At 37.9% G+C, this 24,483-nt stretch overlaps 1 protein-coding gene across 7 annotated transcripts in view; it reads right to left on the bottom strand.

Annotated features, from left to right (window-relative positions):
* Positions 1-417: 417 nt before the first annotated feature.
* The window catches only part of RNF111 (ring finger protein 111), a 41,571-nt gene continuing 17,505 nt past the window's right edge, over positions 418-24,483 (bottom strand). For 2 of the 7 annotated variants that reach the window (XM_063449110.1, XM_063449112.1), the window contains exons 3-15: positions 22,809-22,935; positions 20,242-20,405; positions 18,093-18,278; positions 15,286-15,608; positions 13,194-13,443; positions 12,071-12,425; positions 10,780-10,905; positions 9,819-9,945; positions 4,780-4,872; positions 3,740-3,835; positions 3,004-3,057; positions 1,684-1,811; positions 418-962 (exon numbers count right to left, since the gene is read on the bottom strand). In XM_063449110.1, the coding sequence (XP_063305180.1) occupies positions 845-962; positions 1,684-1,811; positions 3,004-3,057; positions 3,740-3,835; positions 4,780-4,872; positions 9,819-9,945; positions 10,780-10,905; positions 12,071-12,425; positions 13,194-13,443; positions 15,286-15,608; positions 18,093-18,278; positions 20,242-20,405; positions 22,809-22,935 (2,147 nt within the window). In that variant the 3' untranslated portion in view covers positions 418-844. Of the gene's footprint in view, positions 963-1,683; positions 1,812-2,546; positions 3,058-3,739; positions 3,836-4,779; positions 4,873-9,818; positions 9,946-10,779; positions 10,906-12,070; positions 12,426-13,193; positions 13,444-15,285; positions 15,609-18,092; positions 18,279-20,241; positions 20,406-22,808; positions 22,936-24,483 lie in introns of those variants that run through there. The other 5 variants (XM_063449113.1, XM_063449116.1, XM_063449114.1 and 2 more) reach the window with 5 other exon arrangements.

The following is a 24,483-nucleotide window of genomic DNA, read 5'->3' as shown; positions in this document are numbered from 1 at the left end:
AAAGGAAATAAATATTTGTGAACAGCAGTTTAAACTTCTTAAAATTGACATTTAAATATATTTGTACTGTGCTGAAAGTGACTTATAAGGAAACAGAATGGAACCAAACAGTGTGGCAAATATTTATTCTAGGTTAGTGTGAAAGCATTGTGATCACGGCATTAAAAAAAGAATGTTATTGGATTCAGCACTTTAATTTTATACAGCAGCCAGTCTTTCCTAAATAAGGAATGTTTGATACATTATTTCCTTGCTTTTATTTTTTTTCTCTTCTAGATCTTTATACATTACAAACTAAAATACATGATCGATTAAATTAATGACTTCACTGTTAGTAATGAATAAAATTATATGTTCATTTAGCAAGGGACTAAAGTGTAAAAAAAAACAAAAAACAAAAAAAAAAACACACGCGCGCTCACTCACACTCACACACTTACACTCACACTCACACTCATCATCATCTACTAACTAGAGCAGCTAGATCTTGCCTGCAAGTTTAAGGGTTCACAAAGCCCATAATATGTGCAAAGAAATGCAATACAAGAATCCATGCAAAAAATACATACATCAAAACAAACTGAGAAAAAAAAAATAAGGGGAGAAAAAAAAAGCAGTATAAATATATATATATACCCTTCCCTGCTAGAAGGAACTTGCCAGCAGCAAAGGACCTAAATGTGACATGTATACAATGGTAGTCTATAGCATTGGATGTATACTGAGGCAGAACCAGCAGACCAGATTTAATGCTTCCACTTCTGTGCAGTTAAGTCATGCCATCTTTGGTTGGCTGCAGTACCGAGTGGGGTGAGCGGCATACATAATGTTGTATTGAGAAGTGTCAACTCTCCGTAGGTAGCTGAGCTTCAATGTCCACTCTACAAATGGGGCACTTCTTATTCGTGATCAGCCACTGGTCTACACATACTTGGTGGAAGAGATGCATACACGGGAGGCGTCTGAAAGAGAAATAGAATAATGTAATGTGGCTCTTTAGCTTGGACCTTTCAGCAACTATATTATTTCAAATGTGCATGAAGCAAGATCTTTAATTAATGAGCTAATTAAAGGAACAGCAACATTTGGAATACAAACATAGTCCTAACATTAGAGTGACGTAGGGGCGATTTAGATTACGTTTTTCCTCCCCTGAAATATTAAAATAAAGCATGTTACTTACCTTATATTCCTGGATGCACATGTCACCGTGCGGTCTCTCCTCTACTGGTGAGATCAACAATACTGATTATCTCAAAACGAATGATCTCAGCCAGCAAAATGGTTCTCTAGGAGGCCTATTGCACATGTGCGGCAATAGCAGCACTGCGCCAATCAGCATCTCCTCGTAGACATGCTTTGACTCAATGTATCTCTATCCAGAGCAAATGCCAAACTTTGCATCGCAACCAGGAAGCCTGCTAGCGGCTGTCCAAGTGAAAGTCAATAGAGGAGGCGTTAAGCAACAATGTAAACACTGCATAGACTGCAGGGAGAGTCTCCTTGCCCCAGAAACACTACAATACAAAGCTGTAGTAGTTCTGGTGCTTAGAGTGCCTCTTTAACTGGTCTTTAACCGTCACAGAAAATCATCATCAACCTAACACCAGCAGAATAAAATACATAAAAGAAATGTAATAAAAATACCCCCCAAAAACGATGTACATCTCTAAGAATATTTACCGGACATCTTCCCCTTCCTCTAATATAGAAAGGCATATTGTACATTTTTCTTCAGTGTCTTCCTCTGTTGCTTCCTCGCCATCTTGCTTGCCTTGTAGTTTCCTCTGTGAGAACCAATCAGTGGATACCTTATTAGTAGAGATATGATTATTGTCAAACTGAACAGAAATTTGAGTCATGCAAAAGAATACAAAGCGCTCGTCTCTTATGCTTTCACGATTCCTTCACAAGTTCCCCCAAAATACTAATTTCTGCAACAGAAAGTACCCACAAGGCTGAAAACACAAATGCTAAATGTTTGTTTTTTTTTTAAATTATTTTAACATTTGTCATTACAGGGTCTGATATGAATTCTTGGCTGTAAAGTGTTTGATTATTATGAATGAGACAGAAGTACTGGTATACAAGACCTCTAATAACACAAAATGCTTTCTAAACATAATTGCATATCCTGAAAGATGGACGACACATACACTCTTCCATAGATGCTAAAATGCATATTCTGTTTCTGTCAAAAAAAATACCCAGAGAAGATTTACAAGAATTACTTTTTTTCTGGTTCAGTGAAAAAGTCCTGACATACTGAAATATGGTATATCCTATTGGCAATACACACAATAAAGTATATATTATTTGATTACACTAATCTCATCCATGTCAAAAATGGACAAGACTATATATTCATTGCACACAAAAAATAAAGAAATAGCCTTACAATACACACTGATCATCACCCACCACCTTATTTATCTATTTTCACTTAATATTCTTGCACCAACAAACTTATAATCATGAAATATATTTTTTTACATTTATTTTTTACCAATAAAATATTTGACTAAATTAAAATTCTTTTATCACATGCATTAGATAGTCTGTCATCATGCCTTTTTGTGTATCGGAAGAATTGGCAGGTATGAATTAAATAAACAAATGAATGAAAGCTATCTATAAAACGATATTCTGAGACAACACTGAAAAAATGGAGCAATCAGGAGGAATATTCCACCGGTTTCCACAATGACTGTGCCATGCTTCAAATATAGTCCTCGGACAACCCACAAAGGCTCGTCAGCTTACGTGGTTGCTTTTTAATGCACATTTAAAGGGTCAATCTGAGAAACATAACCACTAAGCTCACTGTGTTGGTTACTCTGCCAAGAGTGCTCTAGCGCTGACCCACAGTTTCATATCAAACTGTTTAGGAACAGTTTGATATAAACTGGAGCACTTCTTAGCAGCCCCCCACAGCGTCCATCTCGGCAACATTAATAATGCGGAATTAACATTTATACAGTATCAGTGTCAATTTCATCCAACCTGGGCAGTGGTGATAGTGTTGTGGGTAGGTTGGCATAGCTCATCCAGTGCTATCTGTAAATATCAGAGTTACACAAGTTAGTGAAATTGACATTGATAATAAATAACTGTAAATTCTACATTACGAATGTGCCGCTCATGTGGACGGTATATGGCAGGGGTTCCCAACCCAGTCCTCAAGTACCCCCTACCAGTCCAGGATTTAGGGATTACCCAGTTGTGTCTCAGGTGTTTTTAGAAAACAATAAACACTTCTACAAGGTAATCCCTAAATCCTGGACTGGTAGGGGGTGCTTGAGGACTAGGTTGGGAACCCCTGGTCTATGGGAACCAGGGTTTATATCAAAACTATATATATTACGCAATGATTTGATGGTTTTTCACAATAGATTTTTATTGATTTTTCAAAATAGCAAAATACACAAAATTAAATTAATATAAATACTCATTGTACAACATGAGATACTAGAGTATAAGAAATTGATAAACAAAAAAAAGCAAGATAAACCGAGTCACAATAATGACCGTCAATGATTTGTTTACTAAAGCTTAACATTCAAAGAAATGTAAAGAGAAACAGTCAGTGACCATCCATTCTTATATCTCTTTACAAAGAAAGTTATTGGAAAAGCTACCCTCAGCTATGATGGTGAAGCAATACGGCTGCTGACACCGGCAACATCCAACTACATTTTCATAAAAAAATTTAAATAAATAATAATACAAACACGCTCACCTTTTTGTATTTGTGTGGATATGTACATCTTTCTATTGTTCCCTGTGAAGCACCACGATTCACATTACCAAGTCGCTCTTCCAGGTGTATTAATTCCTGTAAACAAGGAGGCAATTAGGGCCACATACATTCTAGAATATATGAAGAGGATTGAAATAAATGCTGTAGAACATATGTTAGACTGCACACAGATGATAAAATAATGGTAAATAAAAAAAATTATACATAAAATTAAAATCTTAAACGAGAATTTAACCCAATTAAAATTAAGGAAAGTAGCAAACAAAATGAGAGGTCCATTTGTGCATTGTATTATTACTAAGGCAATTCTTCACAGAAGAGAAAAGTGTTTTGAAGTGCCAATGCAGTGGTTGCAGGCCCAACAAGTGTGGGCATATACTTTGATGGGATTTATAGTGCCCATGAGAATGAGGCCATGAAGGAAAGGGAAGTTCTAAATCGAGTCCTGGATGGATAGGATAACTCAAATGGCATACATGTTACGTATACATTACACATTAATTAGCGAGTGCACTCACAGTGTAAAAAAAATAGGCACACGGCGGAAATCTATGGACATTTAATATTAGCAGTGTATGCTAGAATTTTGTTACATTGACTCTTACAGATCACAATTGCATCAAAATGATTTAAGTGTGCTTGATTTAATTAACAATAAGTTACACAGTAAGCATTAATCCGTTGATACCAGAGGGAGATGTAAATTCAATGAACAATGCTCTGGCACACAAAAAGCTTCAAGATTTGCTTTTTGTTTATTTTTTTGAGTCGCACACATTCCACAAAAACTAAAAATTGGGTCAGTTCAAAGGTCCTCTTCCCTCTATTTTTTTGCAGGACAATTTATTAACACTCTGCATCTGATCAGTGTTTTCTTCTAACACTAGTAAAATGTAACTCGAGATGTTCATTTTTAAAAATAATAAAATTGTATTTATTTAGGAATGGAACAAAGTAGAAACCCCTAAGCATACTTTGCCAAAGACATGACAGCAGAAATCTTATATTCTGTTACAAACCTCAAAATTGCCCCTGAAAGGAACTCTGAATGACCTTCCATCCAATCCAGATGAAATGTAGCGGATGTGAGGGTAGCCCGCCATGTCTGGAACCTATTCAAATAGCAGATGTAAGTTAAACTTTATCACAACTGCTTGGTAATGATCTCACAAAGCTCTTAGTCGCCAGAGACAGACAAAACACAGAGCAACCGTGTGACACTTCCACTGGCAGGAAATGTCGATTTCTTCATACAGACAGAAATGTAAAACCTCAAGACTATCACCAGAATAATCATAAATGTGGGTATAATGTCACTGTAAGGGTCATCATATTCACTATAAACTTGGGAGTTAAACATTACTGGCAAACAATGCCATTTAAATTTTATTGGCAGATCAGATAAAGGAACTAGGAAACATCCCATAACTCTCTGTAGGTCTACATTAGATTGGTTGTATACTCAGGGCAAACATGTCTGTGGCAACATCACCCAAGTTAGGCACTGGTGATTGATGGATGGAGCTACTGAAAATAGGAGATGGTCACATTCCTTGGTCGTCTCCTACGTTTACAGCTTTAACAAGACACACAATGCCTCAGAACCCGAATGCTAACAAGGTCAACAATTTATCTTCACATTCCCGAGCAAGCAGTTAAAAGATATGTGAAGTCGAGAGCTTTGTTCAACAATATCCTAAAGATATGTTCAAAGGGCAACACAAGTACTATTTCCAGTCTGTTGCTCATAAACAATCAGGGACATAGTCCCATATCCAGAAGAAAATGTGAGCAGTTGTGGTAATAACCGATAAATATACTATTGCTTGGGTATATGAAATGAGTAATAATCTATTGAGAATATAATTTAACTGTTTTATCCATACAAAAATCATGACTTGATTCAATTTGATAAGACAGTCTAAAAGACAAAGATAAGGAAATATTGTATTATGGATGATATTCATTCAAGAAGGGTCATTATAGGATAAAATAGGTTTTACGTCTACAGAGACAGCCATTTCAGTAGGTAAATACAAACTATGTTAAACAGATATTGAACGCATATCCTTTCAAAGCAGTATGGGGACAACATGATACAAGATCAGAAAGCATTATGACTTAAGTCCTTCACTAAAATGACAGAGGCGGGCTACAAAATTAATAAAAGGAATGGAACATATCAGCTATGAAGAAAGGTTAACAAATTTAAACCTATTTAGTTTAGAAAAACGTCGCCTGAGAGGGGATATGATAACATTATACAAATATATTCGGGGCCAATACAAACCATTGTGTGGAAATCTATTCACAAACCGGACTTTACATAGGACACGAGGCCATGCGTTTAGACTGGAAGAAAGAAGATTTCGTCTAAGGCAAAGGAAAGGTTTTTTTACTGTAAGAACAATCAGGATGTGGAATTCTCTGCCTGAAGAAGTGGTTTTATCAGAGTCCATACAGATGTTCAAACAGCTACTAGATGCATACTTGCAAAGACAGAATATTCAAGGATATAATCTTTCAATGTAGGGTAATAACTGCTTGATTCAAGGATAAATCTGACTGCCATTCTGGGGTCAATAAGGAATTTTTTGTCCTAGCTTGTTGCAAAATTGTGCTTCAAACTGGGGGTTTTTTTTTTGTTGTTTTTTTTTTTTGGTTTTTTTTCTCTTTTGGATCAACAGCAAAAAACAGGTGTGAGGAAGGCTGAACTTGATGGATGCAAGTCTCTTTTCAGCTATCTAACTATGTAACTATGTAACTATGTAAATATGAATAGTGTATCTACAAAACAAAATTTCTGGACAGTGTTAAACAACGATGTTCATGTAAGAAACAGGTTACCATGGCGTTCACACAGGAAATATTGTTCTCAAAATGGCTGCTGGGAAATAGAGTTGGTTGATTTAGGTTATATATGTTATCATCCAATAGATGGGTGTAGAACAGGGAAATACTATGAATAGTTCTCCAGTGACTGCCATGGTGCCCTTCCATCTGTCCGTATGATGGCCAGGGACTGCCATGGTGCCCTTCCATCCCTCCGTATGGTGGCCAGTGACTGCCAAGGTGCCCTTCCTCCCTCTTCATGGTGGCCAGTCTTCATAGTGCCCCTACTTCCCTACTCATGCTATCGGAATAATATTGTATGTAGCGGACTATTAATGCACGGCTAGGTCTAGAGCAGGAAATTAAATATTTATATTGGGATCAGCATTCCATTTTACACTATATTCCTAGAAAGATAAAGAGCACTTGCTTCTACCCTCTAAGTCACAAACATAATTAATTTAACTTTTATATAAGTGGTTATAAAACCTTCTTTAGTAATAACCCATTTATGTATATAGCATTAGCTAGGCTAGGGGACTAATTTAGTTGCAGTATACACCAAATAACCAAAATAACTGGCACAAAACCTGCATTACACTCTTTACAGGGTCAAAACAATCTTCAGTGCATTAGGGAAGGTGTGAGCAGTGGCCCGGAGCCTAAGGAATATAATGTTCCTGTCCTCCAGTTAAGAATAACTGTTGTAAATTATTATGGACTATGATATCACAACTCAGACTAATCAAGCTTGTCTATAAATATCTCCGAATTTGAAGACTCTAACTCAACTAATGAAGGGACATTAACAGTAAGAGCATAATTGTGATCTTTATGGGTTTCCTTGAGAGTATAGGATATTGAAAACTATTTGAGAATGTGCTTACAAACAGGTTTAAAAATCCACTTACAAATGGCTGAACAATTATAATCTTTTTCACTGTGTGAATTATAATTTTTAATGAGTATAAAGGAATAAGTGTTCACCTATGGGGAGGGGGGGAATTCTCCGCGAGGCAAGGTGCTAAAACCTTGTGCTTACCAATACATCACTATACTTTTATAGGTGACCGAGCAAAACTGCATGTTCTTTACCCACAACGTCATGTGAAATATTTTAGAACGTCCGAGGTCCTACATTTGGGCCAGTGTTGTTTGATGTTTGCAAGGCCTACATTACATCTGCCAGTAACCATTAAGAGGCAAATGCTGACCAGTTTACAATGCACAGTAGATTTACACATCTTTTGCCTACACTAGCTCCTCAAAGTAGACAGCGATGCAAAAGGCTATGGAATCAGATGCAGAGTGTTAATGCCTCACAGAATTTGATTTATACTATAAAATAAACTACAAACGGTCAGGATCCTTACTGTGTATACAGCCATGAAAAAGACATTTCTAAAGTAAATGATAGACAACAGCTAGAGTTTTTTAATTGATACAGGATTAATTTTATAGCAAAAAAAGTTGTGAATTTGAGACATTATAAAATTCTGTTTAATTGATAATTTCCCTGGAAAAAATACAGACCATTAGCATTCAATGCCTGATCACAAGAGAGACAGAGTCCATGGACTAACAGGGACTGCCCAGCTTGTTTATAATAATAGTACCACAGGGCGCGATTGGAGCTAAATAAATATGATTTTTGATATGGAGATACAGTTTGCAAAGCCAAATTAGGAATTGTGAGACCAATTAGCCTTCACGGGTGTTTACCCCTCAATTACAGCTAACTTGCCAAGACAAAGGGATTTTCACAACCTCCAGCCATGAAGAAGTTATAGCACTCACTGGTGTTAAAAGTTAAAGTGACACTCCAGGCACCCAGACCACGTCTGCCCATTGGAGTGGTCTGGGTGCCATCTGCCATCACCCTTAACCCTGCAAGTGTAATAATTGCAGTTTTTATAAACGGCAATAATGACCTTGCAGGATTAAGTCCTCTTCTAGTGGCTCCCTACCAGACAGCCACTAGAGGGACTTCTGACTTCTTAAAACACAAAAAGTGCTTTAAACTATGCTGGACGTCCTAATGCTATGCATGAGGACCTCCAGCGTCGCCGGAATTCCCATTGGAAAGCATTGAATGATGCTTTCCTACAGAGAGGTCTAAAGCGCGGCAACACCATTGCCGCACATGCGCATTAGGTCTCCCCCGCCGGCTGGTGTCGGCAAGGGAGGAGCGTGGGCGGAGTCTGACCCAGCGCCGAGGGACATCGGCGCTGGATTCAGGTAAGTCACTGAAGGGGTTTTAACCCCTTCAGCAACATGGGATGGGAGGCACTGTAGGAACCTGCAGTGCCAGAAAAACTGAAATATGTTTTCCTGGCACTATACAAGTCCCTTTAAGTGTATTGAAATTAGTGTGCGGATTAATGAGTCCATATTTTATCAAAGTACTTTGACCAAGAAAGGGCCAATACATTATTACTGTGACCATGCAAAGGATTTTAGTAAACTGGGGGGAAAAGGTAACGTAAGGACAAACTGGCCTCACTGTAGTGAACACAACCTGGGTTTTTGGTTGTTATAGCGGAACGGTCACAAGGGAATGTTTTGCACAATCTGATAAACTAAAGTTATCCCAGGGTTGCATTTTTATTTATTTTCTTTAATTTTCATTTGTTACTGATATTTAGTTTACATGCCTTATGAGCCGTCCTGGTAAAGCCAGAGCCTGGCATGCTACTTAATTTAACCCCCATAGCACTGTACGCATAACTGCATATACCCGTACACCAACCTGTGAGAATGCATGCATTCATAGAGCATTTATCTGCAGAAGCACAACAGTGCATGAGCAAGCTTGTTGTACCCTGCGGCGATGTCTCCCTGAACATGAAAGTGCTTGGATGAGAAGTATTTGTCCGCATGATAACGTAGTGAGGGGATGAGAAATTGTCACTTCCAGAGGAAGTGAAAGTTCCATAAAAATGTTTTTTTTTTTTTTTAAATATATATATATATATATATATATATATATATATATATATATATATATATATATACATACACACACACACACACACACACACACACACAAATATATACACACACATACAATAAATGTAAAAAAAAAATGGCTGAAAAGGAATGGATTTGGATCTGTACAAAAACGTAAAAAATTACTATTTGTAAAATTAAATTTAAAACAGCTTAGAAGTAATTGTATTCTCACTTACTAATACTCAGCAGTTTCCACAGTGAATAAACATCTTACCATTAATGGAAGGGCCCCGATCTGCAAATGATGAAGCCTGGGAGGTGGGTGGTAGTGACCTAGATGGGGATGTAAGGGACCAGTTTGGTAGGGTGTTGCTGTCACTCCAGTTTCAATTGCTATTTCCCTGGAAGATCCAAAACAAAAGATTCCTTTTAGAGTTAGCATATTCAATACAGTAAAGCCAAAATGGGATAACATTCTCCAGTAAGTCACAAAAATTGCACTAAAGAGTCGATAAAAATAGCCTGACTAGCTTTTTGAAAACAAACACAAGTTAACAGATGGCAAAAGTATTTAATTACGAGATAAATCAGTCCACACTATTTCACCTTAAATACCAAGGATGCTTGGGCAAATACCAGAGCCGCAATGGTGGTTCTTGGCAAGCCAGATGTTTCTGACTACAACTGAATGAGCATCATGGGAAGTCAAGTTATGAGGATTAGCCATTGCAGCCATGAACCATTCTGTCCAGCAATGCATCACTTTCTATTGTGCCGTAATGTGATGAGTTGTTAAAACCTTTCACTAACTAAAAGCATTGGTAAATCCTGAGAACAAGCAAATCTGTGCAAATTACTGGTGACTGGTTCATATTAAATTTACAATATACTTTTAAAATGGCATTTAGAATAAATTATCCAGAACGCCTGAATAGTTTGATTTTGAAGGACAATCAACATGAAGTGAAAAATAAAATAAAATGTATTTTTATAGAATGCAATGTGGCTTTTGCCACTAGCCTTTAATGTTTTTCAGCTCTGGGCATAAATCAGGAAACCTGAACTTATCAATAACAGATTTTGTATTTGATTCCATTAGATGCAGAATATGAGAATACGGTCAGACTGTTGCTGTGATCATATAGGGAAAGGCAAGCTCCAGAGAGTAGTGAAACCAAAAAAATCTGAAGTCTGACACAGTTATTTAAAGGGACATCATGGCAAAGCTGACTTACCAAGCCGATCTCTCAGGAGCCTGGCGAGGGTGGGAGGACATTGTCTGAGGCACATGAATATGGTGTCCGTGTCCATAATTGGGGTGCATTCTGTGTGGGTGTGGAGGTGGCCGTTCATGAGCACGCCTGAAATATATGACCGCCCTTAAATCCAAATTACTGAAAAAAGCAGTTTGTTTTTTTTAAGTAAAAACACAAATATTAACATACAAGTAAGGTATATTAGCAATGATAAATCTACTGTGGATTCCTACACATCATACAAACTGTTTTCATCAAATACTACATGCAGAATGTTTTACGGTTTAATAATAATAATATAAAAAAAAATAATAATAATAAAAAGCAAAAGATATATGCACAAAGAGCAATAGTGGGTCAAAATAAGAAAGCTGTAATAATCCTCATGTAAACCGACAGACTGCTTTTTACAACATTTCCCCATATCATCCACGTTATCAGTCATGCATGTACCTCCTAAAGAACCTAGATGGCTAGTTCATTTATATAAAGACATGTCAGCCACTAATTATTCTCCTAAATCAAGGCAATATAGCATTGATCTTTAGGATGAGTTATGCATTAATTTCTTAAAGAGGTTATTTTGAAAGGAACAGAAGTAAAAAGTTAAAGGGACACTATACTCACCAGAACAACTACAGCTTAATGTAGTTGTTCTGGTAAGTATAGTCAGTCCCGGCAAGCGTTTTGCTGTAAACATTGCCTTTTCAGAGAAAAAGCAGTGTTTACATTGCTCCCAAGGGATACCTCCAGCGGCCACTCGTTCCTCATCTGTGCACGGAGACGCTGAACTTTCCCCATGGAGATTAACTGATTTAATGCATATCTATGAAGAGAAGTTGATTGGCCTAACCGGGTCCCACCCCGTGACAATCTCATCCAATCCAAGATTTTCCTATGGGAAAGCATTGGATTGGCCCAGATCATCAATTCCAACAAGGTCAGCCAAGGAGGTGGATCAGGGGCAGGGCCAGTGCCGGGGCTCACGCGCAGCCCTGTAAATAAGATACGTTTTCTTACCTTTTAACCCCTTAAGGACACATGACATGTGTGACATGTCATGATTCCCTTTTATTCCAGAAGTTTGGTCCTTAAGGGGTTAAGGGGGCAAGCCACCTAATGGTGGTTTTAATACTACAGGGCCAGGAATACATGCTAAGCAAAATTTCAACACAATCAATGTATTTCATAAAAATTGTATGCTTTAAGCATTTATAGAATTCCATAACTTGGGTTGAATATTAATTTGGATAAAGAAAGAACTACATACGTTGGATGCTGCATCAAACGCCGCCGCTGGACTTCCATTCTCTGGATGACCTCATGTGGATGCAACCGCTGTGTTGCAGGGGCTGCAGCAGAAATATGGTGGGACATGGATTGGTGAGATGTGGTGAGATGCTGGGTGAGAGGTGCTGTTGCACTTGAAAGGTGATGGGAAGGAGGAGGTGGAGGGACTGGATGACCAGATGTTAGGCTTGGTAGAGATGGATGAAAAGGATGCACTGGATGAGCAATGACATAGTCCATCTGAGGAGGTGGTGGTGGAGGTTGCGGAGGGGGATTGGCGTGTGAATGAGGGCAAGATGAAGTTTGGTGGTGCAAAGGCCTTGTAAGAGAAGCATCTGAAATAAAAAAAAAACAGAAAAAAAAAAAAGCTCAACCTTTGTACAGGAAGTATATGTATATGAAATATTACTTATATATAATATAGACTGCATTATTTAAGACCTATTACTATTTGCATTGCCAAAATATGTGTGACAGAGCTGTCTACCACACACCTAGGCTACTAGAAGGCAACATGTTAAACAGGAATCAGTGAAGAGAGGAGAAATAAAATCTGTGCTGATTGGATATACATTAGGTTTAAACGAAACTCCTTTGTGACAATAATAAAAGAAAAACAAAAAAACCCTGGAACTGGAGGCTTTTATGTTGGCTGTAACAAGCTTTATCAAGTATATGAGAGACTTTCTCAATTCTTAAACTGCCATAGCATTCTTCGAGAATATCCTCTGCCAGAATCTCCCATAATCCTCTTTAAGTGTACAAAACACTGCATATTTTATCCATGTGTGTGAAGACACAGTGGTGTTGTGGCATGGAATGCTGGGCGTTTGAGAGGAAGGGTGTAGATCCTCCCACAGATGCACAGTATTTGCTGGTGAGGTGCACTGTGCTGACGTTGAGAGAAGCCTGTTAGCAGAAATAAACACATTTGATTTATTGTATATGCTGTAATATTCTAGCAATTACAATCCATCAAAATTAATTTCCGTAGAGTCCCATGCATAGCCCAATGTATACTTTTTTAAACTTTACTTTAATAGAAACAGTGAGAACGCCAACGTAGCAATTAGCAATCCATGCAGAGAATAAAGTTAACTTACATGGAGCATGCATGTAATGACGACAGGAAGAGAGAGAAGTCTGGGGAGGAGGCTGAGCTTGAGCTACCATGTTGGATCCATATCCATCAATTGCTATGGGTTGTGCAGTACTGGCTGAGGACTGGTGTCCGTAAACGGTAGAGCGTGAAGAGGAGCCTGGACAGCAAGGGTCAAACGCAGAGGTGCTATGAAAACTAACACTCCCATGGCTTCTTATACCATTGTTGCTCAGATCTACTGGTAAGGCTTGCTGCAATAAAAATAATGTAAGGAAAACATTAGCACCCATTCAATTTTTCCTAAGTTACAACCCCCTAAAAATTATTTTATTGATGACATTGTATATCTTATGGATTTTTATACAAGTGGTGTGGAATAAATGGCGCTGAATAATAGGTATAAACAATAGATTCTAGCTGCTGAAAACACTCTGTGGGTACTCCTCAAATGCCCACCATACAAAGATAATCACCAAGATACAAAAAAGGTTTCAGGCCCAATTGGTGTTGCCACCCCTTGGGTCTTCTACCTTTAGGAGTGCAGCGCTGTGTTTAGTGTGAGATTACAGTAAATTACCTGTAGTTTAAAAACAGGTACCCTTTGCGTTCTCCAATGCAGTGAATATACAAAAGAAAACAAAAATATATACAAATAATTGTGCAGTATGTTAAACACTGTGATTAAAAGTTTAGTGAGTTTACAATTATGTCTACACTCACATTTTTTAGAGCCTTTTCAAGTGAATTAGGCTCTAAACTTGTGCACGTCTGTGTCTTTAAAGGTAGATCACACAACCCCTCTCTCCAGGTTGGATGGTGTATTCTCCTCTCCACACGGTATATGAAAGACACAGAATTACCGAGCTAAGTGTAGCATCCTTTGTAGTTTTTGTGAGTTTTAAAAAATTAGATTAAAATGCTCACCTTATTTAGAGCCTTTTGGTAACTGGCTCTAAGTATGCAGACCTAGTGTCAATTTGTGGGGTGACACTGCCCTTTCCCTGGAATCACTGGAACTGGATACAGTTTGTAGTAAAAAATAGATGAATTTATTACAATATATAAATAATCAATATAAAATACTTTCTAGAAAATAAAAAACAGATAAGAACAAATATATTATGAGTATTAGTGGTTCCAAATAAAAATGTTGAGTCCACTTTAAAACATTTTTATTTGGAACCACTAATACTCATAATATATTTGTTGTTATCTGTTTTTTATTTTCTAGAAAGTATTTTATATTGATTATTTATATATTGTAATAAATTCATCTATTTTTTACTACAAACTGTATCCAGTTCCAGTGATGGGGCAGTGTCACCCCACAAATTGACACTAGGTCTGCATACTTAGAGCCAGTTACCAAAAGGCTCTAAATAAGGTGAGCATTTTAATCTCATTTTTTAAAACTCACAAAAACTACAAAGGAAGCTACACTTAGCTCGGTAATTCTGTGTCTTTCATATACCGTGTGGAGAGGAGAATACACCATCCAACCTGGAGAGAGGGGTTGTGTGATCTACCTTTAAAGACACAGACGTGCACAAGTTTAGAGCCTAATTCACTTGAAAAGGCTCTAAAAAAATGTGAGTGTAGACATAATTGTAAACTCACTAAACTTTTAATCACAGTGTTTAACATACTGCACAATTATTTGTATATATTTTTGTTTTCTTTTGTATATTCACTGCATTGGAGAACGCAAAGGGTACCTGTTTTTAAACTACAGGTAATTTACTGTAATCTCACACTAAACACAGCGCTGCACTCCTAAAGGTAGAAGACCCAAGGGGTGGCAACACCAATTGGGCCTGAAACCTTTTTTGTATCTTGGTGATTATCATTGTATATCTTATGTCTACATGTGAAGATAAGAATAGGATGGAACTAAAAAGATTGTAATTCAGCAATTTAAAAGAGGTTGGTGGATAACATCAGCGTACACCAGATAATGTTTCAACAATTAATTCCTACATAAAAGGAATGGTCACCTTAAATAAGCCAACTAAGATGCTGATGAACTATAACAAGGGGGTGTGTGAACTGCCTAACTGCATTCCATTTCAGAATTGAAAAGCATGGTGTCTTACCGGGTCATGATAGGTTGAACCAGAACTGCCAGTGGCTCCACAAGGTGGTGGTACAGGGGCACTTCTCTCCACGGGGCAATGAGAGTCCGGATAAGGAGGAGAAAGAGGAACAGCTGGGTGTGAATTATGATGGTGGTGGTGATGATGGTGTGGAAAATGGTGACTGTGTGGTTGGAAACAGTTTGAGTGTGGATGTCCCAAGGCATGATGATTTTGAGACGATCCACCACATGGTGAGTGTTGGGGGCAACAAGATGGCAAACGTGGCATAGCTGGAGGGCCACCATCTACAGCAGAGCCTGAAGTAGTCATCCTGGTGTCATCTACAATATGGACGACAATAAAAATAAAATGTCTTTCTGGTTCCTTGAAGAGCCCTTATAATAGACATGCTTCATACACATTGATGTGTCAATTAAAAAAATAACCAGTTTAAAATTAGTGGATGAAAAATTACAATACATTTTATACTATTAAATATTAATATTATATTATTAAATGGTTTGCCATTGATCTGCTGTGTAATAAAATACTCAAGGCATCATAAGAATTTCATCTCAATGAAGTTATGGTGCTTTTAGGTAATGGGTCATCTTTGCCAAAAGATATGTTGTTGTTTTTTATTTTAAACGAGAAGTTAGTGATAGCCTGAGAGCGTCAGCTGATGCTCTTAGACTATCGCTGGTGCCCATTCCAAGGCTCCCACATTGAAGCCGAGAACTTAACTTGAAAAAGAAGGGCAGAGCAGATAACCACCATGTACACTACTTAAAGTGTCACCTCAAACCTCCCTTACTCCTATTGTTTCCTCTTCTTTGCCTCTTTCAGAATCTGTTTCTTCATTTCTGATCTATTTATCTTTAAAACATGACAAGATCGAGACTGCTTTGTCTTGTGTATTTTTCCTATGCTTGACAATTGTGACAAAAGGGTGGAGATTAGGGCAAGTTGAGGTAAGCTCCTCTCTTTATCAAACTGCCAAATGTAAGAAAACCACAAGACAAAATAGTCTCTACTTTGTTTTAGGTTTTAAAGAGAACCAATTCAGAAATAAAGACAAGAAGAATCTGAAAAACAAAGCGAAGAGAAAACAGGAGGAAGGGAAACTTGAGGCGACAGAACCACTTTAAGGTAAGACAAGATTAAGTTGTTATGGTGCCTGGAATGTTCCTTCAACATAGAATGTTGCCAAAAATGTATCACACAGTGACAAAATATGTAGGTCTCAGGATGCTGTATGCTGTCCCTGTGCTCATACATTCATAGTGAACATTAATAGAAAGCAAAATAAAAAGTAAAGCAAAATAACTGAAAATCTAAAGTATACATAACAAAAGGCATTTGCATATAATACAAGACTATGATTAATAAAATCGAATACATTTTGTGAAGTTACATTACACAGATATCGAATATATAAAAAAAAAAAAGAAAATCCTTTGCTAACCTATATAAGTAAACCATGAAAAAAACTTTACAATGTTCAGAGTGGCTGGCAAAACAAGTGCTATAGCCTGTTGCCCCATTCTCCTTAAACAATTTCGCATCTATTGCTTTGATTGAAATATGACCCAATAAGCAGCATTATTCGACCTACTGGTTTTCTCTACCGTTGGCTTAATATGCCAACAGTTGGCACTGCAGTCAATAACTCAATTTCTAGAAGCATTTTAAAAGCTCTTGTGTGCAAAATGCTGCACAAATCGGGCTTAAATCTTTCTTAAGTTAGCTTTATAAATCACTTCTAGACAAAACATTGTCTCAGTCTGCTTTTGTATGCTCACAAGGAGCCAATTTAAATGCAAACACGGCCCAGTTGGAATTAATTGCTTGTAAAGCCGTATCCCACTGACGGTTAGTGTGGATTCATGGTCTGGCAGCAATTTGTCCTTTTACTTCTAGTTAATCACGGCTGTCAGCATAAGGTGTGAAAAGACACACTTGCTGTTTTATGAATTAATTCAGTTGTTTCCAACACCTTATTGAATTCACTATTGGCAACTCACTTGCAATGCCATCAGTCTCTTCTTTTTTTTTTTTATTATTATTATTATTAAGATACAGAATTAAGTTTTACCTCTTAGGAAATGAAAAGTTTAATAAGAATAACTATTGGCAAGCACTTTGTTCAAAGGAGTTTATTCACAAACAACAAAGTGTATTAAGAAAACAGAATTGCCATAGCATCTACTGCTCTATAGTCACTGTATTGCTATTTTGGCCAACATTTTGCAATTTGATTTCCAATTCACTACAATATGGCATTAAATGAATAAACACTAAAAACTTTGACGTGATTATTTTAGAGTCCCTGAAATGTGATTGCCGTTCAAAGTGCACATATCATAAAGCTATTTTACTTATAAATTACCTGCATATTATGAAGTGGCGCACACGTTGTCAAAACATACAAACAAGTGATTTACGTTAAAGAAAACAAAAGGTGACAAGAGCCATGCTTAAACGAGCATTTGTGAAGCGAGATTGCCAAGTGTGGAAACAAATAATTCTTTCTACACACATTTGCTCAAGCACATACTGGGAAGGCATTCTGTGCAGAATACATCAGAGCAGGGGATTTACCAAGGCAAATACAGTTGCTACTCCAAAGCAAAGAGATGAATAAGGAGCTATCACCACAGAAACCAATGGAATGTCTCTATATTTAGTACTTTGCACCTTGAACAGCACCTGTTTTGCTTTCATACCCCTCTCCCCTAAGGTCTTTGAAGAGTTTGTTTCCCCCGAATTGTGTATTTCTGATCTGGTTCTGATCAGGTTTGCAGCTGCTTAAAACCTCATCTTACCTGCTGTTGTGCCTGTAGTGCTGTTATTTGCAGGGCCTGGGGGTGTCTCAGGCACGTTGGAAGTCTGAGCCCCAGATGATCCTGAAACAGCTTCAGAGGCCGGCTCTGAGGTAGACGTATTGCTGGAAACAGTGCTGCCAGGCTGGGACTCCATTCTGACAGAGGTAGTTGGCACAACTGTGGGATCTATAAAGCAGAAAGGCAGAATACCTATCGAAAGTTCAGGTTTGTGTTTTTTTATTGTTGCTATTACAGGTCAAGTTATATAAACATCTTCATTAGCCTACCGTACCCATATTTAGGAAACGTAGTCGTTTCAGATTTAGTGCTTAGAGCACGAAACGTGTTAGACAATGGTCCCAGTTCCCCTACTTTGCCGTTATTCATGTGTTTACAGTATTTGTCAATCTGTTATGAAGAAATTCAAGTATTTGCATTTTTCTTTTCTATCAGAGGTTGCGGCTGTTCTTTTTTGGAATTCCCCACTTAGGGTCTGATCAATAGGACACAATTAAAGGGACACTCCAGGAGGCAGATGTGGTCTGGGTGCCAACTCCCATCACCCTTAACGCTGCAAGTGTAATTATTGCAGTTTTTATAAACTGCAATAATTACCTTGCAGGGCTGAGTCCTCCTCTAGTGGTTCTCTATCAGACAGCCACTAGAGGGACTTCCGGCTTCTTAAAACAGGAAAAGTGTTTTAAACGACGCTGGACGTCCTCACGCTATGCATGAGACCTCCAGCGTCGCCGGAATCCCCATAGGAAAGCATGCACATCAGGTCTCCCCCGCCAGAGGAGCTTGCGCGGAGCCTTACCCAGCGCCAAGGGAGCGCTGGATTCAGGTAAGTCACTGAAGGGGTTTTAACCCCTTCAGCAACATAAGAAGGGGGCTGGGAGCGGGGCACTGCAGGATTTGTTTTCCTGGCACTGAAGAATCCCTTTAAACAAAAGCCCAGAAAGAAGTCTAGGCAATTTCACGTTTTGAACCCTAGGTTTCAATAAAATCACATAAAGGAAGTCCTGCTGTAATTATTTCAAAACTTTAACTATACACAGTGCAAGCCAAATGGCAAGCAAATGAATAAATGAAAAAAGTAGAAACATGCAAATCATGTGAGGAAAAGCCAGGAGGGTGCAGTGTCTAGGTACTGCAGGCACTATACAAATGTCAATGATGTGGTTATAGTGTCTGGTGTGTCACTTTAAAGGGTTACACCAACCAAAAAAAACAGTCTTTATAAAACACTGTTTTTGTTAGAGTAACAATTTATGGCAGATCTTCCCCACCGCCCTCTATAAAATAAAACTCATACTCAAATCATTGTAGTGGTCATGATAAACAAACTACATATCTAAACAAGGGCATGAATTGCTGAAGGAAAACTCCATGATTGAAAACTTAGGCCCTTGAAGGCGCACTCAAGGCAGTACAACCACTGTTGAAATCTGTAGTGGTTATTTTGCTTAGATACTTCTAATGCCATTTCTTGGTTTGAAATCAAAAACATTAATAAAAGTTTGATAAAAACAGGGGGTCCACCAACAGACTACCTCCACTTCTCAATTGTTAATGTCAATTTCATCCAGACGAATACGAATGATTAGCTGGGACTGCTTTCCTGATCCGCTCCCAGAATCTCACTAAATCAGTGAAGACTTGGTTGGATGTACATTGCATTGACACTTTGAAGGTGTTCATTTTGCATCGTCAACAACAGAGTTGGGGACTGCTTATTAGGAAAATTCCTAACGTGTTATCGTCCTGGTACACAACTCAGCCTTCAATTATAGAACATTACATCTCATACATAGTGCTAACAGAAATGCTAGCAAATGCATAGGTTTTAATTTAATGTGTGGATCTCTCCCAATTATCTATCAAATCCTCAGCTTTAGACAGTGTGTGCTGGCTACTATTATAGCTTTCAAGAAGCCTTTGTGCCTTGTTCACTTTAAAGGTTTTATATTAAACACTTTAAAAGGACAGCACCAGGGAACTCTTTGTAGCAAACTACTGAACCAGTTTTATTGCTTAGAGTGCCCCTTTACACAACTGTAAAGGGAAATCACTGGGGAACTTCATAGCTTAAAGACAAAATAAAAATCATAACCTTAAAAATTAAATTTTATAAGTAAATAACACATACCATCTTCATCTACAGTCAGGTCCACAACTTCAGTTGCATTTTGCCTTAAAGGCTGAATAACTGTGGAGACCCTACTGCGACTCCTCTGTTCCTGTGATCTGCCAGACTGAGAGTTTGAGCTTTGGCCCCAATGAGATCGAGAGTGTCCAACTGAAGAGCGAGATCTGAAACAGAACCGGGGCACTGGTTAGCATGTCATACTGATAAAAGTTAGCCTATGATAGCAGAGGTGAAAAGGCTTCAGAGAATCATGGGTAATGCAGTTAAAAAAGCAGGGCCTGCAAAATAAATAGTTACATACACGTATGCAGTTAAAGCGATCCGTCAATTCCCAGTGTTTTTAATACTATGTTTACTTCTTCCTACATTAAAAACAAAAACTTTTAACTTGCAATGTTATTCTAGTTTTGCCTTGTCTGAACTGGATTTTGTCATTTGCTAAACCTTATATTTTTCTCATTGATTACCAATGTTCTAATTGATGCAAATTATAGAGAACCGACAGCTCCCAATTAAAGTGTCTGCGTGTTGAGTTTTTTAAACCTACATATTTAAAAGGGCAGCAGCTTAGCAAACTGTACAACCCACAGGAGACAGTCTGCAATATCTCAGAGAAAAGTTTTTAAAGTGTTTTACTGAAACGCTCTCCAAGATATAAGACCACCTGATATAGACATAGATTTATTCCACCTGCACTGTACAAGTTGCTCTTTGATAGATCAAATATCCCAATGGCTCTGAACACAAATATTACAATGGAAAATATAACTTTAGACAGCAGTTTCAGTTAACAGACGCCATCAAAATAGAGCTGAAGAGATTTTTCAAATATTTCAAACAAAAAGGTTTAAGATGACTTGTGCAAAACAAACCTGCACTCCCTAAATATAGGATACTTCATCTTAGTGAAATAGTTATGGTGCAATGACCCTGTTAAAACTGCCCTATTTATTGCTGGGTGTGATATGCTTGTGCGCGCGCACACACACACTGTCAACCTCTTATTGCCCTGCTCTCAAGCAACTTAACTCTTTATAAAGAAAATAAAAAATCAGCTTATAGCAAGCCACTCTGTTGGGAATTTATGTCCCATCAAATACTATGCAAGAAGTTGCCTGCTCCTGCAGGACTACAACTCCTATTATGTTCACTGAGATTTTAGCGGAGGCTTGGGGGGGGGGGAGTTAAATCTTATGTAAGCTTATGTGACGTGTAACACTAATCAAAGTCATCTAGTGCTTTACTGAGCCTGCTAAGAATATTGGTCCACAATAGCTTTATACACCTAGGCACCATGTAAATGGTTTTTTTTTTTTTTTAAATCCTAAAGTAGGTTTGTTTTTGTTGTTGTAGTTGTAGTTTATTTAATACAAATACCTAGATCGGTTGTGCAGTCCCGTGATACAAACCAGCCTTTCACACTGTTATTACATATCTAGGTAAGTGACGACTCATTCACAATTATAGAGACTTGCGTGTTTTGATACATTTTAACTTGTGTTTTGGGGCCCTATGAATCCCACTTTTTTTCTGTTTTCCACTGAAAAATGTCAATAAAAATACATATAGACAATAAAATAATCCACCTCTTGAAGCAGCTTTGGACAGAGATCTTTCTTCAGTACTTTTCTATGAGAAACATTTGAACGGACATTTCCTAAGCGCTAACAAGGAAGTATGGTGGGGAAGGGGGAGAGGGTGGGGTGGAGGAGGAGTCTTCTTCAGTTTTCATTACTGGGCCTAATGTCATCCAGCATAGGGGCAGCCTCTTTACTGCAGCCATATCCTCTTCCTGTGAGATCATCAAGTTTGATGATCTGTGTCCAATTAATTGTTTCTCATAGACCAGCACTGCAGACATACAGTGTATACCTGCCAACCCTTTACTACTCACAGATAAGAAGTGGACGGACACATGCAGCAGTGGCATACTACGCGGGCACACATAAGATCAAAATCTGTGCCCCCAAATCACCTTAATACAATGTAATTTGGTGCTTTGATTGCCCCTTTAAGCTCTGCAATAAACAAAGTTGTCATGTGAAGGGATAAAACACTTACATTTCAATTGCTTTGTTGTTATGAAAGGAAGTGCATAACAAGCACATTTCGGGAACCAGTGAAACAGCCAAGAGCCTGTTTACACTATAACATATCCCAAACTGTCAGTGTCTTGACTCACAACACAATTCTAGTACAAGCACTGTTTAAAAGGATTCTGACATACAACACGCTCTCATCGTAACAAAAACAAAAAGCAACAAGACACTTAAGTATATAAAGCTAGGGAGATGTCTCTGGAAGCACCAAAGTAATTTCTATATTTACGCTGTAGACAAGAGAAATGTAAACCATACTTATTTACAATAATTTATGCAATATATGCATATACCATTGTGTTTTCATACTTTTTCAGGCCACATGTTTAGCACATGTATATATGGCATCTTAAAACGTAGAAGCTCCATCTAAACAACTATTTGCGGTCAATTGTAAACAATGCAACATATACATACAATATATTGTTAGCCAACAATGAGAAAGGAAAGAAAATAAATTGGTTCAACCTGTATGTTTCCCCGACTGTCACAATCTCCACCTCGCTGTCAGTTGAGGTAACGTTGATTTCTTCGTTGGCTGGGACCTGGGGGGTGGATGAAGCTTCGATGACTACAACGTCCTCATCGATGGTGCCTATTAACAGAATATTGGAAGGCAGGTTTACAAGCTGGACTTAAAAAAATAAATTAAAAAAAACAAACAAATATGTACGCCCCTGCTTGTCACATATGCAAAAAAATTTAGAAGTGTGCCCAAAAATAGCCGCATGCTGAGAGCAGAAAAGAAATTAATGCCATGGACTCAACATGCAGATTTACAAAAGTAGCACAGACCTGAATAAAACAAGGTATGATTAGTATTTTCAATAGGGAGAGAGAGGAAGAGGGTGGGGGGATTGGTCATCAGCTTAAAGGAATACTCCAAGAGTAATAATCACTGCCACACATAGCACACCCCACTGCTCCTGGGCGGCAGTAGCATTCATCACCCAGAAACATAGAACAAGTAGTTTGACTACCTACAATTGGGGGGAGCACTATTACCAACACAGCAAGTTGTAGAGGTGATGGTGGTGGTCAAAGAATGAAACCACTTATTGTTACAAATTAAATAGTCTAACTCTCTTAAACAAATCAAATTCTAATAAAAGGAATAAAATTGGACATCATAAATAAGATGTGGAAATTTCAAAGTGGATCATCTGCCATTTTGGCATTCAATATTCATAAAACACATTTATTTTAATCCGATACCCAAAAAAGAAAAAAAGAAAGAAAAAAAAAGAAAAAAAAAACAGCAGTCATATTTACTGAGAACACTTGAAAAAAGATTTTGCCCAAACTAAATTGGTTAATTTGGTTACAGGTACCAGAACCTAAAACATAATTTTCCTTCACTACACCAACAAAATAATTGATCTACATTGTTCTCCATCAAGCTAAAACATACTGCAAGGGTTTCACACATAGCAATTAATGCAACTTGCTTGATCTCCCACTATGTAAAAGGCCACTCTAAGCAATAGCTTGGTGTATTAGCTATGTTTGATCTCAAACTGTCAGGATGTAAATCGATGGATCTGTCTGTTAGTGTCTGTGTTTCCAGTTATTCACTAGATTGGAAATTGCACATTTAATGCCACAATATCCTAGCTGGAAAAACTGTTGGAGATTTTTTTTTTTTCACAAGGGAAATGCCCATTTTGGCCTAAAGGGTGCAACGTCCCTTTCACTTGCCCACAATGTCTTGCTTATTGAAATCGACTCCTGATTTTGAGCAAAACATAACAGAAATACTGCCAGATAAGGAATTGTGTTGCTGCTAGAAACTGCTGATTGGGGGAGATTTTTTAGCACTCAAATCAAACCATCTGCTCCATCTACTGCCAGTCATAGCAACAAAACTACTAATTGTCAGGCAAGGGGGATTCTATAGAGCTCGCACCAGCTGTATACAGAAAACATGCCAACAAGCCTTTGGTTACTATGGCCCAGTGACTGCAAAGGAGATCCAATGCACAATGAAAGAGATATAAACAAAATTCCTCCATCATCACAGAACATTGCTTGCTGTGAAATGCTTGTGGGTGGTTACAGATAGCCATACACAGCATGTATTCTCTTTACAAGGGATACAAACACAGTACCTAAAAGAAATATTGATTTTAACGGACATATCAAA

This window comes from Pelobates fuscus, chromosome 3 (genome assembly GCF_036172605.1).
Source record: "Pelobates fuscus isolate aPelFus1 chromosome 3, aPelFus1.pri, whole genome shotgun sequence".
NCBI lineage: Eukaryota > Metazoa > Chordata > Amphibia > Anura > Pelobatidae > Pelobates > Pelobates fuscus.
This window is presented reverse-complemented; position numbering and strand designations above follow the sequence as displayed.